The sequence below is a fragment of the Petaurus breviceps genome, unplaced genomic scaffold (genome assembly GCF_028583685.1).
Source record: "Petaurus breviceps papuanus isolate PSGF00001 unplaced genomic scaffold, PetGlider_PUasm1.0 90734, whole genome shotgun sequence".
NCBI lineage: Eukaryota > Metazoa > Chordata > Mammalia > Diprotodontia > Petauridae > Petaurus > Petaurus breviceps.
The window spans coordinates 10,527,260-10,545,366 of NW_027187327.1; the positions used below are offsets into that span (position 1 = coordinate 10,527,260).

The 18,107-nt window shown below is 35.7% G+C and overlaps 1 protein-coding gene across 4 annotated transcripts in view; it reads left to right on the top strand.

Annotated features, from left to right (window-relative positions):
- COL12A1 (collagen type XII alpha 1 chain) overlaps positions 1 to 18,107 on the top strand; it is a 145,590-nt gene that overhangs the window by 59,601 nt on the left and 67,882 nt on the right. For 3 of the 4 annotated variants that reach the window (XM_069067009.1, XM_069067011.1, XM_069067010.1), the window contains exons 15-26: positions 1,280 to 1,472; positions 3,028 to 3,149; positions 5,728 to 5,877; positions 5,962 to 6,081; positions 6,193 to 6,357; positions 8,065 to 8,211; positions 10,281 to 10,420; positions 10,940 to 11,069; positions 12,151 to 12,293; positions 12,668 to 12,797; positions 14,766 to 14,905; positions 16,853 to 16,982. In XM_069067009.1, coding sequence (XP_068923110.1) covers positions 1,280 to 1,472; positions 3,028 to 3,149; positions 5,728 to 5,877; positions 5,962 to 6,081; positions 6,193 to 6,357; positions 8,065 to 8,211; positions 10,281 to 10,420; positions 10,940 to 11,069; positions 12,151 to 12,293; positions 12,668 to 12,797; positions 14,766 to 14,905; positions 16,853 to 16,982 — 1,710 coding nt within the window. The remainder of the gene's footprint in view (positions 1 to 1,279; positions 1,473 to 3,027; positions 3,150 to 5,727; positions 5,878 to 5,961; positions 6,082 to 6,192; positions 6,358 to 8,064; positions 8,212 to 10,280; positions 10,421 to 10,939; positions 11,070 to 12,150; positions 12,294 to 12,667; positions 12,798 to 14,765; positions 14,906 to 16,852; positions 16,983 to 18,107) is intronic. The other variant, XM_069067012.1, reaches the window with a different exon arrangement.

Sequence of the window (18,107 nt, forward strand, 5' to 3'; positions counted from 1 at the left end):
ATTGGTGGATCTAGAGTTAGGAAGTTCTGGGTTTGGTTCTTGACTTAGACTCACTAACTGTGTGACTATAGGCAAGTCATAACCTTTCTTGGCCCCATTTCCTTATGTGGGGGATTCGATTAGATGGCTTCTAAGGTACTTTACAGCTCTAAATCCAAGATCTTGCAAAAAAAAAAACCCAAACCATTTAAGTGGTTCCCCATTTTCTATGGGATGAAACTCAGTACAAATTTCTTGTTCTAACATTCAAGACCTTCCATAATCTGCCTCCCACGTACCTTTCCAGCCTCATTTCTTCTCAATGGACTCTATTATAGCCAAATTGAACTAAATGCCATTTCCTGGTCCCAGTCCATCTTCTCCTACCTCTGCACAGTTTTTTAAGGTCATAATTAGTGCCTGAAATGGATTACTTCTATATTTTTGCCCTGTCTTAATCTTTTTCTTTCTTCAAAGGCCAGTGTAAATGCCACCTAGTCCATGAAGCCTTTCTCTGGTCCCTCATCTGGAAATGATTTATCCTTTCCAGAATCTCTTATCCTTTTTTGTTGGTATTTCTCTTATACATTTATTCTATTCTAACTTATAGTTCTATTCTATTCTAACTTATGGTTATTTGTTTGTCTATTTTATCCAGAAATTTACTGCTAGATTGCAAACTCCTTGAAAACAGGGACTATTTTATATTTTGTTTTTGTATCCCTAATGCTTGGCACAGTGTCTGGAACATAGTAGACATTAAGTAAATGCTTATTAAATTGAATAGAGTAGAATTGAAGGGAGGGAGATTGAGTTCATTGAAGACAAGGACTATTTCATTTATGTTTTTGTAATCCTAGCACTGAGCCCAGTACCTGGTCCATAGCAGGTGCTTAAATGCTTGTTGATTGGTTTTTCATCCTTCTGTTACCTTGCTGTGAGTCAGTATGACAGTATGACATAGTGGATAAAGAACTGATTTCTCATACCATATCTGTGTTCAAGTCCTACCTACTGACTGTGTGATCCTGAGCAAATCAATTAATCTCTGAGTGCTCTAGGCAGTAGTCTGAGAGTCCATGTTATAAAGGAGGAGCTGACCTGCCTTGGTAGAGAGAATTTCTTCCCTTGGGAGTTCCCTATACCAGTCCATCCCTACTGCTTAACACAGCTTGCTTGACCATAGCAGGTACATAAAATTGAATTCAGCTGAGTTGAGTTCAGTACTGGAACTGTTGAAAAAGGTTTAATATCCATTAAAAGACTTTTTATTTCATATAATTATTTTTTCTCTTTGCAGTATCAAAATTCAAATCACCTAGGAACCTCAAAACATCTGACTCAACTATGTCAAGCTTCCGAGTCACTTGGGAACCAGCCCCTGGGGAAGTAAAAGGCTACAAAGTCACTTTCCATCCTACAGGAGATGATCAGAGGCTTGGGGAATTAGTTGTTGGTCCCTATGACAATACTGTTGTTTTAGAAGAACTTAGGTATGAGATAATTTTATTATTTTTGGTTGCTATTTCGAATAATTTATTGAAATCAGTGAGGCTTAAATTGGAAAACATCTTCAGTTTTTACCTTACTCTTCAGGGAAGGGATTTGTAAAGGTTGCTAGATAGTGGAGATGAAAACTACTTTCCTGAGGCATGGTGTGGCTTTAGTTTTGGTAGCTGTGAACAACTCAGTGATTTTGGAAATTATCAAACACAAGGGGCTTTCTGTAATTCTTTGTCACATTTTTGCAACTTAGTAGGAGTGGCTTCTTTCAGCAGCAATACCATGCTTTAAAATAAAAAAGAGCTTCTAGTCTGTAGCATTTTGCCAAGAGTCCTCAATCAGGGTGTTGCCATTATGTGGTAGAAAACCCTCCCCAAATGTGGAGATTACTATTCCCTGAGAAAATGCTCAGATGACTCATTCTGAAATCCCAAGTGTGAGTCTTCTTCCAATTTGAGACATAATAGAAGGCAAGACTTTGTGTTTTGTGCCAGTGGGACAGAAGAGGGGAAGGGTGGGTTGATTAAAAGTCTTGCTCCGGGCTCTGCAATGGAAAACAAGGAAGTTTAAGAATGAATGGAGGGTGACCATTCATTACAATAAGGATAATAAGCTACTGTGCTCTTGATGACTATATACTTGATTTGCTACTCATGCTGCCTCTCCTGGTGGAAGGGAGAGGAGTTGACCTTTGAGACAGGAAGACCTGGGTTCAAGCCTTCCTTGTCTCTAACACTGACCATAGGCAAATTACTTGATCTCTTAGTTCCTAGAGACCTCCCTAAGGCTATAAGTTACAGAATTATTACAGATCAGCATTGATTGAGAGAGAGGTTCCACACTAGGGATTCCCCTCAAAATGAATTCATAGATATGGTATGCAATTGAAACAAACAACATACTTAATCTTAGCATTCAGTATTCCTTTATTTAATCAAGAATTCTTATTTAGTAGTTTCTTCATTGGTATAATAATATGGAAATTTGAACAAATATTTCATCTAATTCTAAAGATCTATACAGAGAAAAAAAGCCATTCTTCTTATCTTAAAGCATATTATTTAATAGTATTTATCAAGTTGTGAGCCAGATTCTTCCCCTTGTATGTGCAGTCCAAAGGTAAATGCTTCCCAGAGATTCTGTGCCGCTTTACTACTTGTGAACTGTCCACACCATGTAGGTCCCCCAAGAAGGAGGCAGGGGAGGAATTTGTGAGTGGGTAGCCACCTCTGGTATTCTTTGGAGCATGCTTTCTGGCTGCCTTGTGCACCTGCCTACACCTGAATTTTCAGGTCACTGCTCAGGGCAGTGATGTTAGATGGTATCTGGCAATTTCCCATTATATCATAAGGCGCACTTGGATGCAATGGTGAATTTTCATCCTAAACTCCATATTTTCTTATGCTCCCAAACTCAAATGGAACAATTTCTATGATTCTTTTTTTAATAATGTGGAAAAGAAAGAATAGAATCCTTTATTTGGATAGTTAAAACAACTCCTTTTTAGCTAACCAAGATATATATCCATTAAAAAAAATATTTCAGGGCAGGCACAACCTATAAAGTAAATGTTTTTGGAATGTTTGATGGAGGAGAAAGTTCACCGCTGATTGGACAAGAAATGACAACTCTTTCAGATACAACTGTCATGCCAATTTTATCTACAGGTAAGCAACTTGTGAGAATTTAAATTAATTTGGATGCTTTAAATTTAGGTATTTTGTCTAATTGTTTTATGGAAAAACTTCTAAAATAATTTTCAAAACTAAATGTTGACATTTTTAATTAAAGGGTTCAAACAACTAAAGATGTTTTAAACTAAATATTGACACTTTCAACTAAAAGTTTAAAGAACTAGAGGTTTATTTATGTACTACATAGATTTGTGACTACATATTTGTTCCATTCCAGATGAGTAACCCTGTTCAAAAATGACATGACACTATGTGCTTTGAAGACTTATAAATGTTATATAAATATTACCTGTTATTATGTAGGTAGAGTACTGTGCAAACTCCAATGCACTATATAAATGCCAGCTATTACTCTTATTATTAGAAATCTAATTGACATTCACACTATTAAAACCTAGAATTCGTTTTTTTCACTGAGACATTCATCAAATATGATTTTGCTTATTATTATTTTTGTGATGTAGTATTCTGCTACTAATACTTCATTATCTAGTTGTGATATCTTTATTAAATTAATGCAGTTAGAGCAAATTTACTATTTTCCCCCTGTAGTCTCTGAAATATGCTTTTGTTAAAGAAGATGTATGGAAAATGTCAACATATGAGATTTAGTTTTACAAGATAGTAATAGCTGCTAGAATTTATTTAGTAGTTGAGAAAGGGAAAAAAAATAAATGCATTTTGAATGAAAGATCTCAGGATATCAGGTCTCAGGAACTGGAGAGATTTATTTAATGTGTTTGTCACCCTGAATCAGAGTCCTTAAAGGTTGGAATAGTTAAAAAGACAGGAAGTGAGAATTTTGTTGATTGTAGAGCTGTGCAGAATTCTTTGACTTTTTTTGTTTGTTTTGCTACTATCATATTCATACCAACAATATTATACATAAAGCAACATTAAACATAAGGCAATTGCTTAGTGAATCAAGGATAGACCTTGAAGAGAGATCTCTCTGGGTTCAAATCCTTCTACTTGACCCATACTAGCTTTCTGACTTGTAACCTCTCAGTGGTCCTGGCAATTCTCTCAGGCTGTAACTTAAAGATGAGTTGCTGATCTGCACTGCTGAAGGAAGTTTTTACACTGAAAGCTCCCTATACCATTGAAATAACAGGACCAAATTTCCTCTTCCTTCTCCCCCATCACCTAAAGTATATATGAAACTAGTTTTAACTTCTTTTGGACAAAATTACATTTAAACAATTTCCTGGCTTTTTGTATTATGTTGACAAAGATTCGATTTGTACTTTCTATGTGTAACAGTATCATAATTTTTAACCATTAGATACTTGGAATAATTAATTACTTGATATCCCTTAGTACTGGATTGCTTATGTAGAACATTTACAGAATCACAATATTTTTTAAGTATGATGAATGTGATCTTTTTTTTTAATGGAATTTCTTCCATTTAAAGATTAGAAGTTATTAGGGCAAGAAGCCAGAAAATAAACAATTGGTAACAACAAAGGGCAGTTTTTAGATGAGTAATATTAAGTTTAATAAAATAATTCATTCTGTTTTATAGAAATGTTCTGTTGTTTAACTTATGATGATATTAACCGACTCATATTTTTGTTCCCTAGCTTGTGAACTGAGGAGATCTGAAATGATTCTCTTTCCATAGCATCCCAGTCTTGTATAAATGTTTGTACTTGTGTTTCTACACCTCCTCACTTGTGTGTTTGTTTGCATACCTCCTCCTAAATTATGTTCCTTCTTTCTCATTTTTTAAATGTGCACACTCCTTTGCCATCTGTATTTATCTAATTGCATTACAAAGTAAAGAACAGTGTTTACAAAAATGGTAACTATGGAAGGTCTGCATGGTAAATAAAATGAAATATTGGCATAGGATATTAATTGGGCATTTCTAGCCAAATGTGTTTGCATTTAAGTAATCTTGTATTTGATGTTAATAGTTACCTCTCATATTTGGTGTAGTAAATTTTTAAAAAATGTTTTTGGTCTACAGAAGCAATTTCCAGCCTATGTGCTCTATCAGCCCATCCCATATTCTTTAACAGTTTTGTGGTGATATGATTGCTGCCAACAATCAGATATTATTCCAGAGAAATGTAATCCTAATGCCTTAGGTCATATTTGAAAATTTAACTAAAATTTCTAATTCCCAATAGTGAGATATCTTTAAAAACAAGTCTAATTTCTTTCAGATTATGAGCCTATGCTCATTTATCTTGCCAATTTGACTAGAAGACTAATTTCTATGACAGGTTTTGTAAAGTGAGGAAAAAAGAAAGGAAAGATGCCTAACTGAGAGTGGGAGATATAAGGCATATCCATTGTAAAAGCCATTGAATGAATGACCACTTCTTATTGATACAACTTGAGGTTCATGAATGGGATGATGATGTGTTTCATGAATATATTTCCAGTGATATCCTAATGTCTGGTAATTCCATGACAGCTGAGACAGGGAGGCCAAGCATCTGAGTTTTAGCAGAGGGAAGAGAAATAGGAATAAAGGAAGCCTAAATACCACTTACTGTCTTTCATACTCATATGCACCTTTTGATTATTGCTGCATCAGGCATGGAATGTTTCACCAGAGCAGAAGCTGACATCGTGCTACTGGTCGATGGTTCTTGGAGTATTGGTCGGGCTAATTTTAAAACTGTCAGGAGTTTCATTTCACGTATTGTCGAAGTCTTCGAGATTGGCCCCAAAAGAGTACAAATTGGTAGGCTCTGCTAATATTAAAGAGTTTTAGACACTTGTTTTTTATTCTTCTCTCAGTAAACTAATGATAACTGCATTATTTAAGCCCTTGCGCAGTACAGTGGGGATCCCAGAACAGAGTGGCAGTTGAATGCTCATAAAGACAGGAAAAGTCTATTGGAAGCAGTTGCTAACTTACCATACAAGGGAGGCAACACATTGACAGGTAAATTCTGGCCTTTAAGTTCTGTAAGCCTTGCTTTTTAAAAATCATTATTAAAATTTAAAAATCATTAAATAATCATTATATATATATATCTTTTAAAAATCACATCAGGTATGGCTTTGAATTTTATTCGACAAAACAACTTCAGGCCACAGGCTGGCATGAGACCTCGAGCTCGCAAGATTGGTGTTCTCATCACTGATGGAAAATCACAGGATGATGTAGAAGCACCTTCAAAGAAACTAAAAGATGAAGGAGTGGAATTGTTTGCTATTGGTGAGTATCACAAAGAATGGCAGTGATCCAATGGCAGTGCTTTTAAGATTTCAAGGGTCTCTGATTTTGTGAGCATGGTTAATCCATTCACTGAACAATGAAACCTCTTTATGTCTGGCTAGAATTCAGGGGTGGGGATGGCCACACTTGAGGACCTAGAGGGTCACATGTGACCTCGAGGCTGCAAGTTCCTCACACCTGGACTAGATAGTCTTTGCTGGTTACTGTAGCCAAAAAGATTGATGACCTGGTCATTATTTTCTGGTGAGGAACTTCTCTGAACTTAGCTAGGTTGGCCCATTTTAAGTTTGTAACTGAGATCTTTATAACTTGGTAGAACCTGACAGAGACTGTGTCCTACTGGTGTAGCCTTCATGCCCCATTGAGGTATTGGGGCAAGGGGGGAAGAGAAAGGAAAAAAACATTTACATACAGTGCTTGCAATATGCCAGGCACTGTCCTAAGTGCTTTACAAATATTTTTTCATGATCTTCACTACAACTGTGCAAGGTAGATGCTGTTATCCCCATTTTACCATTGAGGAAACTGAGGCAAATAGAGGTTAAGTGACTTACTCAGGGCCACACAGCTAGCAAGTGTCAGAGGCCAGATTCAATCATGCTTTTCTGACTCCAGGGCCAGTGCACTGTGCCACAGAGCTGTCTCTGCTCATTGGAATAGTCCTTTATGGAAGAAATATATGTACAGATATATTATACTATACATATAATATAAATGGAAATATAAGGATTTTCTGGCTTATAAAAAACTAAAACAGTTTGGCAGCATTTAGCATAATTTCATGTATTAGTCTCCCCTGGTAGGATGGAAGCCTCTTGACTGACATTCTATTCTATTTTCCTTTTTTTGTGTGTGTCTCCACTCTTTATATTACAGAGTGCCTGACATACAGTAAGTGCTTAATAAATGCTGGTTGATTGGTCTCCATAAGAGGGGAGACATGATTTTAGATCTCTGAACACACAATCAACTTTTTTCATTGACCAGTTTGGACTTTTCAATTTGTCTGATTTACCTTCTAAAGAAAACAGAACAATTATCAGGTCATTAAAGAGGAAAACAGTATAATGGATATTAGACATTTACTGTTACCAACATTTAGGAAATTTCCTGTTAAGTTTCCTTCCTCATAATCAAGTCGCTTCTATGATTTCTGGAAAGGATAAAACCCCAAGTCAATTAATTACCTTATGGCTCAGTTTAAAATCCCTGTGATTTATCAGACCAAAACACCAATCCTTGACCATTAACCCCCATTTTAGTTGTATGTGTGTTCTTTCCCTTTAAAATGTAAAACTCCTTGAGGGCAGGAAATATTTTACTTACTGTAATTGTATCTGCTGTGCTTGGCACAGTTCCTGGTACAGAGGAAGCACTTGCTAAATGTTTTTGTAATTAATCAATTCTTTTATCATTCATTCATTCATTTACTGACCTTGGTTAATTATAGGTTTACCCAGCCAACCAGTCATTAATTTTTGTTCTTAGAAGCACTCTTTTATTCTCTTTTGAGATCTCATTATAGTTCATAATATTATAGTTGTTAATCTTTCTTTTTTAGGGAAAATCATACACATACATCTGTCTTATACATTGAAATATTGCTTCTATTAAATTTTTTGTTAAATTTTATTAAAAGTTTTTCCCGATCAATGTTGCTAATCTGTAATTTTTTTCAAAATAAAGGTATTAAAAATGCTGATGAGACTGAATTAAAGATGATTGCAACTGATCCAGATGATACCCATGCATACAATGTGGCTGACTTTGACTCACTTTCTAGGATTGTGGATGAACTCACTGTTAACTTGTGCAATAGTGTCAAAGGTCCAGGTATGCTGTCAATCTGACTACTACCTAATTCATCACTTTGTCAACTTTTAATGTTCATTTCTTTGACTTAATTGATGATAATTTCAATTAAAATGTCTCCGAGCCTGCCCTTCCTCAAAATTTTTGTGGATTCCTTCAATACCTAATGAGGGATTCTTTTCCTTTCCGAATACTTGTTACCTCATTGGCATTTTGAAGAGATCAGAGTGAGGAAGTCTCTTAGTTTGGTTCCTTTGTTATTCTCCGGAGAAGAGTGGTTTTGAATATGAAAGTAGGAGGTTTAGGTTAGGTCTATCTTGTGGATTATTGATTTTACATCAACCATAAGACTATTTTTTGAAGTCAATATTCTAGATGGTTCATAGAAAGAAATATAGTACTTGATGGGTCTTAAGAGATTACTTGGTCCAGCTACTTTTTCCCTCCCTCTCCCCATCTTTTACAGATAAGAAAAATGAAGTTAAATGTTGGATGTCATTAGTGCAGGAGGATAGTATAAAGCATCCAGCCAGGTGATAAGCCCCTATGAACTTCTCCAGGCTGGTCCTTGGACAATATAATGTAGTTAATTGTCAGGACTATATCTGGAGTCTCTCTAACTTGGAAGAACCCAACAGAGCTTGTGCCTTACTGGCCCTCTGGGGCATCAGAATAGGACTTTAATGGAGTCAATTAATAAAGGACCAAATATGATGGTTATTTTGGAATTTGGAATAATTCCTTTGTGAGTTATCATAGACAGTGGTAAGGATTGTCCTTTATGGTTTTATACTAGTCATGTGAAAATTGGAATGAGAGCCCAAGGACACCAGTGAACATGATGTAGGTACCTTGGGTTTCAGGAGTATATTTATGTGAATTTTTCTTCTTTTCTTTTCTTTTCTTTTCTTTTTTTCCTTCTTTGAGTTTTTGCCCAACTCTTTGCAGATTTTCTTTTGGTATTTGGCCAACAGATTGTGTTTTTCTCTGGAGAAACAGGCCACCTCTGTAGCTAGCATTTGTAGGTTTCCGGCTCTCAATATTAGTTTATAAAGTTGTAGTTTTATTCCACTGGAGAGAGTTTAGAATAGATGAAAACATCTTTTATCTATTTTCCTTTCTGTTTTTATCAACCATGTAATCATTGCATTCATGCCAGTTTCCCAGACCATAAAACTGCTTGATAATTTTGTAGACTTGATTATAACCCAAGTATAATAAAGGTTAAAGGAATAAAAATGGGAATTATTTTTACACAGTTCTGACTTGCAAACAAGTCAAAGGAGAATGGTTGGGTTATACTTTGGATTTACTAGATTAATTAATTTATTTTCAAGCTTTAACTTGGGCATTTTTTTCAACTTTATCCTCTTCTTACATGGTATTTAAAAAAATTGATTTCATTTTACAGACAAGGGCTGGTCCCAATTATTCTATAAAATAGTTGACTTTTGCCATATAGGTGACAGTTACTTTCAATAATATCACTTTAAAACAACAGCCTAGGTTTATGCTGCCTATCCTTTGGCATAAAGTATTAATTAGTACAAATCTATAGAGACACAGAAGACTTTACTTACCAAAGTTCAAATTAAATAAGGAAGCATTTAAAAAAATCCATATTCCATTGAATAAAAGGAATGCTTTTACAAAAAAAGACACTAAATGAATCATTCTAGATTTTTAATTTTCATATTGAGAGCTACTTAATATATAAATGGGGTTGCTTAGAATTCTTATAACAAAAGCTTATATTTATATAGTACTTAGGGTTGAAATGCTTTGCATTACATTTTCTTATTTGATCCTTATAACTCTGTGAGGTGTGTGGAGTGTGACATTATTATAGCTAATATGTGGGTGAGGACACTCAGATCCAGAGAGGTTAAAGAACTTACCCAAGATTTTATAGTAAATAAGGGGGTAGTTTAAGGACATGAACTTCTGAGCATGGTCTTCTGAATCTGAGTCTAATGCTTTTCCCATTCTGTCACATAGTGGGTAAATATTAGGATTTTTCATTCTAATTTTAATTTTTTCCATGTTGATTGATTGATGAACCTTTGAAATATTTTATTTCCCTTTCATAGGTGACTTGGAAGCACCTTCCAATCTAGTTATATCTGAGCGAACCCATCGTTCCTTTAGAGTAAGTTGGACACCCCCATCAGACAGCGTAGACAGATACAAGGTGGAATACTATCCGGTTTCTGGAGGGAAACGCCAAGAAGTGAGTATGCTTCTTTTTCCCCTGCCACCTTTTCCTCCTTTCACAAGTCCATCAGTAGAGGCTTTTTGTAGAATGTCAAGTGAGGAGTCAACATTAATAGTGAGAGACTGAGACCAAGTCGAGAGTAGTTCTGTGCTCACTTCTGTTATAGTACACAGTGTGCTTGCACTGCTTGAATCTGCCCAATTATGCTCTTACTCTTGGTTGTCATTAAAATTGAAAAAATATTTACTCAGACTCCTGTGGTACTTAATGACTGTGGAGTGGAAGTGGGATGACATTGTTATTTTTCTCAATGGATGGCATATTTATTCTTGCCATTATGCTTCCTTGTTGGCCTAATATTTTCTGAAACAACAGAAATCTTCAAAATAAATTCCAAGGATGGTTATCAGAATTCAAGCTCAATTTGATGAAGCTCTCCTCTTCATTCCCCTTGCTGTTTTCCAGTCTGAAATTCTAGGAGAAAAGAAGAAATGGGAATGTATCATTTTTGACTTTTACCCTTGTTTTGCTTAGTTTTATGTAAGCCGCCTGGAAACTAGTACAGTGCTTAAGGATCTAAAGCCTGAAACGGAGTATGTCGTTAATGTGTATTCCGTGGTAGAAGATGAAAATAGTGAACCTCTGAAGGGCACTGAAACAACCTGTAAGTATTCATATAATTTGCCTGCTCTGTGCTCACTTTGCCACATCTGCTTGTTGTGGGTGTTTGATCTCTCTAGAATAATCTTTGTTCTTTTTTTCCTCTTTCCTCTCCCTGCACTTGCCATGCTCCTCTCTAGTCTCTTGGTGACTCCAGACTTCACCCAGTTAGCAAGATTTCATATTCTCTAATGCCATCACCAACTTCCTCTCTCCAGAGAATTATTTCATCACCCCCAGGAAGCTTTTAGGTGGGGCTACACAAGGTCATATATAGTGAGGGTGAGACAGAGCTGGGAGTAAAATCCAGATATCTTGACTTTCAGTTCCTTTTCCTTTCTGCAAATCCATGCTGTTATTATTGATATAATTTCTCACACAGGTTCTTACTCTTTTTAATTTAATACCTTATTTCCCCCCAATTACACGTAAAAACAATTTTTAATATTTGTTTTTTTAAATTTCTTGAGTTCCGATTTTCTCCCTCCCTTCTTTTCCCCCTCATTGAGAAAGTAAGCAGTTTGATGTAGGTTATACACATGCAGTCATGAAAAACATATTCCCATAGTAGCCATTTGTTGTGAAAGAAAATGCAGACAAAATAACCCTAAGAAAGATAAAGTATCCTTCAATCTACATTCAGACCTCATCAGTTTTTTTCCTCTGGAGATAGATACCATTTTTCATTATAAATCCTTTAATATTGTTTTGGATCATTGTATTGCTGGGAATAGTTAAGTCATTCACAGTTGATCATAATACAATATGCTATTACTCTGCTTATTTCCTTGGTGTTGGTTCATGTAAGTCTTTTCAGGTTTTTCTGAGGGCATCCTGATTGTCATTTCTGATAGCACAATATTATTTATCCTAATGATATACAACAACTTGTTCAGCCATTCTCTCATTGATGGACATCCCCTCAATTTCAGGTTCATACTCTTAATACAAATTCTGAATAGTCTACAAAACATGGTGCATATTTTGTAGGAAACATAGAGAAAAGAAATAGATTGAGAAATAAAAGTTAAAATAAGACTAGAATGAACGAAACTTGCTTAATGAATGATTTTATGTTTTGGTAGTGCCAGTCCCTGTTGTTTCCCTGAATATTTTTGATGTTGGACCAACTAACATGCGAGTGCAATGGCAGTCAGTTGGTGGAGCTACTGGTTACTTGTTATCCTACGAACCTCTCAATGCCACAGTGCCCACAAGTGCCAAAGAGGTAGGGGATGTTGTTTTCTTGATAAAAACTTATAATTTAAAATATATAATCCTTTGAATTTGTTGTCCATAGCATAGTCTAAAAAATGTTGGCATACCTTGTGAAATAGCCCTTTTAATTAAATTAATAAACTCAATGACATCCAAAGGTGGTTATGAATTAAAGTGGCATGAATTTCAGAGTTAAATTAACCAGTTTTTGTTTCTATACTTTCTTCTTTTAACTTTGTGCTTAGACTCCAGATGTACATTCTCTACCTATATCCATATGCATATAATATATACATCTGTGTCCATTTCTATATCTGCATCAGTATCTGTATCTATATCTGTGTCTGTTTATCTGTATTTGTATTTATGTCTGTATCAATATAGATGCGTGTTGGACCATCAGTGACAGATATGCAGCTGGTTGATCTCATCCCCAATACTGAGTATGCTGTAACTGTCCAGGCAGCATTGTATGATCTCACCAGTGATCCAGTCACTGCTCGGGAAGTAACTTGTAGGTGTTTACTCTTTTTTCCCTTCTTGAAAATCACTATTTAATAATTTCAGTGATGTTGAAAGTTTCAGGTTTTGCTTGATGATTCTGTTATGTTATCATTCTATCAAGGCATACTGTCACCATCATACTTCCAGCATCACGGTTTCATGTCAGTTATCCTTGATTCTTCAATCTTTGTTGTCCTACTTAGTTGCAAAATTATAGATGTTTCTGTCTTCTCAGTATCTCTTTCATTCAAATCCTCTTTACTCATAAAAGTTATCACCTTAGTTCATGTTCTCATCACCCATTGTGTAGATTATTGTAGCAGTCCCCTAAAAGGTCTCCCAGCCTCAGTTCTCTCTCTGCTTCAATCCATCCTCCACACTACTGCCAAAGTAATTTTCCTTAGACATAAATATGACCATGTATCTTCTCTACTCAATAAACTTCAGTGACTTCCTATTTCTTCTAGAACCAAATACAAACTCTTCTGTTTAGCTTTTAGCTCAACTATTAAGCAAGAGTAAACTTGGGAGAAATGGGACATTCTGTGTATACAAAGCCTCAACAAGGGGAAAATGAGATTGAAAAGTCATAAGTAGGGTTGAGAAATGCAGGAGAATGAATAGGACTGGCTAATACAGCAGAGAGATCTTGGGCCATATGTGGATAGAGATGTGGGTCTGTAGAAAGGGTAATACATGGGTGAGTGTAAGAAAGTCAGGGATGAAATTAGCCAAATGAAATTAGAACATAGGAACAGCAGAGAAGGATGTCCTCAAATGTGGCATAAATTCTATCATAGAACTGACTGGGGTAGTTGATTGCTGGAATGGATGAAGCTGGCCGAAACAAAACTATGAGGTTCTGAGAAAGATAAACACATAGAATCATGGGGGAAGGGACAGAGAGGCAGAGACAGAAATTCTGGAAGAAGGACAGGGAGACAAACAAAAGGAGACAGAAATATTGAGAAACAGGAGGGGAAGGATATGTCTCATGCTACAGAGGATAAAACAGGCTTTTTGGGGATATTTTTTCCCCTTAACTCCCATGATATTTTCAAAGTGTAGATTTGGTATACTTTACTTGATATCATAAGATTAATTTGTGGTTTGTTTTTACCATGTTGGTTTCTGTAGATTTCCTTAGATGCTTACTGGGTGCTTAACATTTTGGCCCATTCTCACTTTCCATTCTCTTAACAGTCACTAGGAAAATAGCATTCTTATGGGATCAGGACTGTTTTCATTTCTGGAATAGATGTCAGTGTCTGATACGGGAATATGAACTCTATGAAAAGAAGAGGGATAGCTAGATGTCAATAAAAAGTTTTCTATTTAAATAAGACAGCCAAATTGAATGGAGAAAAGCTAAAAATAAATGAAAAGTGAAAGGCAGCAACAATTTCAGCAATGTATACTATACTTTAAGGTGACATCAACAAGAAGAATAACAGAAGGTAGAGTCTAATAATTCTGTTGGATTTCAAAGCCAGTTTTTCTCTAGATGTCATGATCCTGGGTAAACTTACTCTTATCCTTTAAGTTGCAAAGAAGGTACTGATCTGCTTTAGTACATGCAGTCCCCTCAGATGGGAGTATGAGTCAATGAGGCTTATAATTTGAGTTACTTCTATACATATACTTATTCTTTTCAAGTTTTTCTTTAAAATATTTAGTGAAAGAAAATTTATTAATAAAAACGGACATTTTTATAGTGTCTTAAAGTGTGCAAAGTGATTATTTCCTTTGACTCTCACACCAGTTAGGTGAAGTAGGTACCACAAGTACTATTCTCCCCATTTAATAGATGAGAAAAATGAGGCTCAGACAAGATAAGGGACTTCTCCGGGGTGAAAGAGCTGTTACACATCAGAAGTTGTATTTTACTCTAAATACTCTATTCACTGTCACATTGTGTCTCAGTGTTCCAAACAAAATCTGCTATTATATCTGAACTTAATGTTTTGTGTTCGTGCAGTACCCTTACCTCGTCCTAGAGGTTTGAAACTCACAGATGTTACCCATAGCAGTATGAATGTCATCTGGGATCCTGCTCCTGGCAAAGTACGAAAATATATTGTCAACTATAAAACGGAAGAAGATGATGATGTAAAACAGGTATGTTAGAAAGGAAGAAGGTTCCAGAAATTGCTACTTTTTCTAGCAGCTGATTAATTATTTCTTTTTTTTTAAATTTTATTAATTTGTTTGTTTCCTTTTAGTTTATAGGATTCAATTCCATAATTCCTTGAATTTCACATTTTGTCCCCCTCCCTCCCCTCCCCCCCCCCATGGCGGCTTATAGTCAAGTATAGGATCTGTAAATACTTTCACATTATACATTGGTCAGGTTATAAGGACGGATTGTACTGGCTGGAATGAAAAATGGTAAAGAGGACATAAAACCAAATAAGAGAACGAAAAAGATCAGGTATTTTACTTCCACCTGGATATAAACTTAGTTCTTTCTAGTTCTTTCTCTGGATGCACATTTTTCTCTCCATCATGAGTCTTTTGGGATTGACTTATATCACTGCATTGCTGAGAAGAGTCCAGTCTATCAAAGTTGGTCATCACACATATGTTGTGTCTGTGTGATTAATTATTTCTGATAAATAATGTGGCTAAGACAGCTTTTGGGCTCTTGCCATTCATCATTAGATTGTGCTGAAAATATGGAGCTTCAACTTCTTTTGTTAGGAGAAGCTATTTTTTTTTGTATTATTGGTAGGGTTAGATTAATGAAACTCATTTTGAAGATATGTACTAAGTGCTGTTGATACAAATACAATCCCTGTTCTCAAGGAGAACACCAGCAGCCCACCACTAACTATATTATTGACTTTTTTAGACTCTTTCAGTAGCCCAAATAAGCCTCTTCATCAGTTTCTCACAAAGTTTCAAGTGTTACCCATGAGAAACTTCTGGGAGTCTAAGTGACTAGATAAATGGTAGTTATCTCCACTTGATAGTACCTACTAGAATCAAAGTAGCAATTTAAGCATTCATAGAGAGGGTGGAATGATGCCCACTTACATTAGGAAGCTTCATTACCTGCCTACCATAAGGGAACATCATATAGAAGGAGACTTGAATTGGGACCAGAAAACCAGTTTTCTTCTGGCTTTGACATTAGCTAGTAATGTGATATTGGGTAAATCACTTACTTTCTTTGTATTTCCTTTTTGTCCTTCATAGAATGAGGACAAGTTCTAGCATCCTACAGGTTTGTTGTAAAGGTCAAGCAAGAAACTATGTATGAAGGTACTCTCAAAAATAGAATAAAATGATTTACAAGTAGCATTTATGGTTATTGGCAAGTGAAAAATTATCAGGTGATTTACTCCTATAGGGGGTTCATAATATACAAGGGTTATACATCTTTGTGATGATGTCATCCTTAACCTCTGAAGTCAAATCAAATCAACAAGCATTTATCAGCCACTTAATATGTGCAAGACACCATGCTGAGTTCTGGGGATACAGAGAGAAAGTCAAAAAACAGTGTCTACTCTCAAGGAGTTCACAATCTAATGGGTGAGACAACATACAAAAAACTATAAACAAACAATAAACACAAGATAAATGGGAGATAATTTCATAGGGAAGACACTAGATTAAAGGGGACTTGGAAAGACTCCTTAGAAAAGGTGGGATTTTAGCTCAGACATGAAAGAAACCAGGGAAGCCAGGAGACAAACATGAGGAGGAAGGGAATTCTGAGTATGGGAGACAGGCAGTAGAAATGCCTAGAGTGAGGAAATAGACTGTTTTGCATAAGAAATTGCAAGGAGGCAAATCACTGGATCCCAGAGTAAGTGGAAGAGAATTAAGGTGTAAGCATTTAAAGTGCTTATTTTATTCGTGATTTCATCAACTTTCAATGTTCCTTTCTCTGGCTTAACTGAGGGTAACTTGAATTAAAATTTGCTTCAGTGCTGATTGTTGCTGATCTTTTCTGATACCATAATTCTGACATTCTAGTATGTTCTGGGACAATGAACAACAATTATATGGTTAGAACCAAAATTCTTTAAAGAAAATCGATTCCTGTTTTTATTATAGGTGGAGGTAGATAGGTCAAGGACAAAGACCTCTCTTGGTGATCTGATTTCACGAACACTCTATACAGTCAGTGTTGTGGCAGTGTATGATGAAGGGGAATCTCCTCCAGTGACTGCTCAAGACACTACGCGTAAGATGAGATATTTCATTTCCTTGTAGACAGTTGGGAAAAGAGTACATGAATAATTCATATAAATAAATGTATGTAAAAGCAACTTATGTAAGTTTGGTAACTGAATATATCTGACACATCTATTTCATATGACAATTTTTCTTCTAGTTATTTGAAACTTTTTTTAACCTGGAAACTCCCATACAAAACTGTGAATTATTAGTTGAATGATTTGTGTTTAGTAATTATTACTAATCTTTTTAGATTAGTAGTTGTTTAGTAATTAGTAATTAAGGGCAGCTAGGTGGTAAAGTGGATAGAGTGCTCAACCTGGAGTTAGGTAGACTCATCTTCCTGAATTCAAATCTGGCCTCAGACACTTATTAACTCTGTGACCCTGGGCAAGTCACTTAATCCTATTTGTCCCAATTTCCTTATCTGTAAAATGAGCCAGAGAAGGAAATGGCAAATCACTCCAGTGTCAGTGCCAAGAAAGTCCCAAATGGGGTCATGAAGAGTTGGATACAATTGAAATGACTGAACAAGAAGGGCAATTAGTAATTAACTAATGTTATCTGTGGCTCAGTTGGTTTAGAACACGGTACTAATGACTGCAATATTTGGAACCAGTTCTGAACACTGAATTTTAGGAAGGGCATTGATAAGCTGGAGAGCATCAAGAGGAAGGTAATCAAGATAGAAATGTGAGTCACATGTGGGTCAGTTGAAAGACCTGAATATTTTAACTTAAGGAAGAGAGAGAACTTAGTGAAGACAGGATAGCACTTTTTATATATTTCAAGGACTGTTATTATAGGGAATGGATTTGTTCTACTTGGCCATCAGGAGAAAATTAGGAGCAAGAGTGTAGAAGTTATATAGAGGCAAATTTAGACTTGATATAAAGAAATAATTCTTGAAAATGAATGATGTTGAAAAGTGGGATGGTCTGCCTTATACGTTCTTGTAAGCTCCTGCCTGGTCTTCTTCAGACAAAGTTTAATAACCACTTATAAAGTATGTTGTAGAAGTGACTCTTAATTGGGTCTGTGTTGAACCAGATTGCTCTTATATTATATAATTCTGAGAATTTTTTTGAATCTGTGAATATAAGAGTGTTGGTGTGGTTACAATCTACCTTTA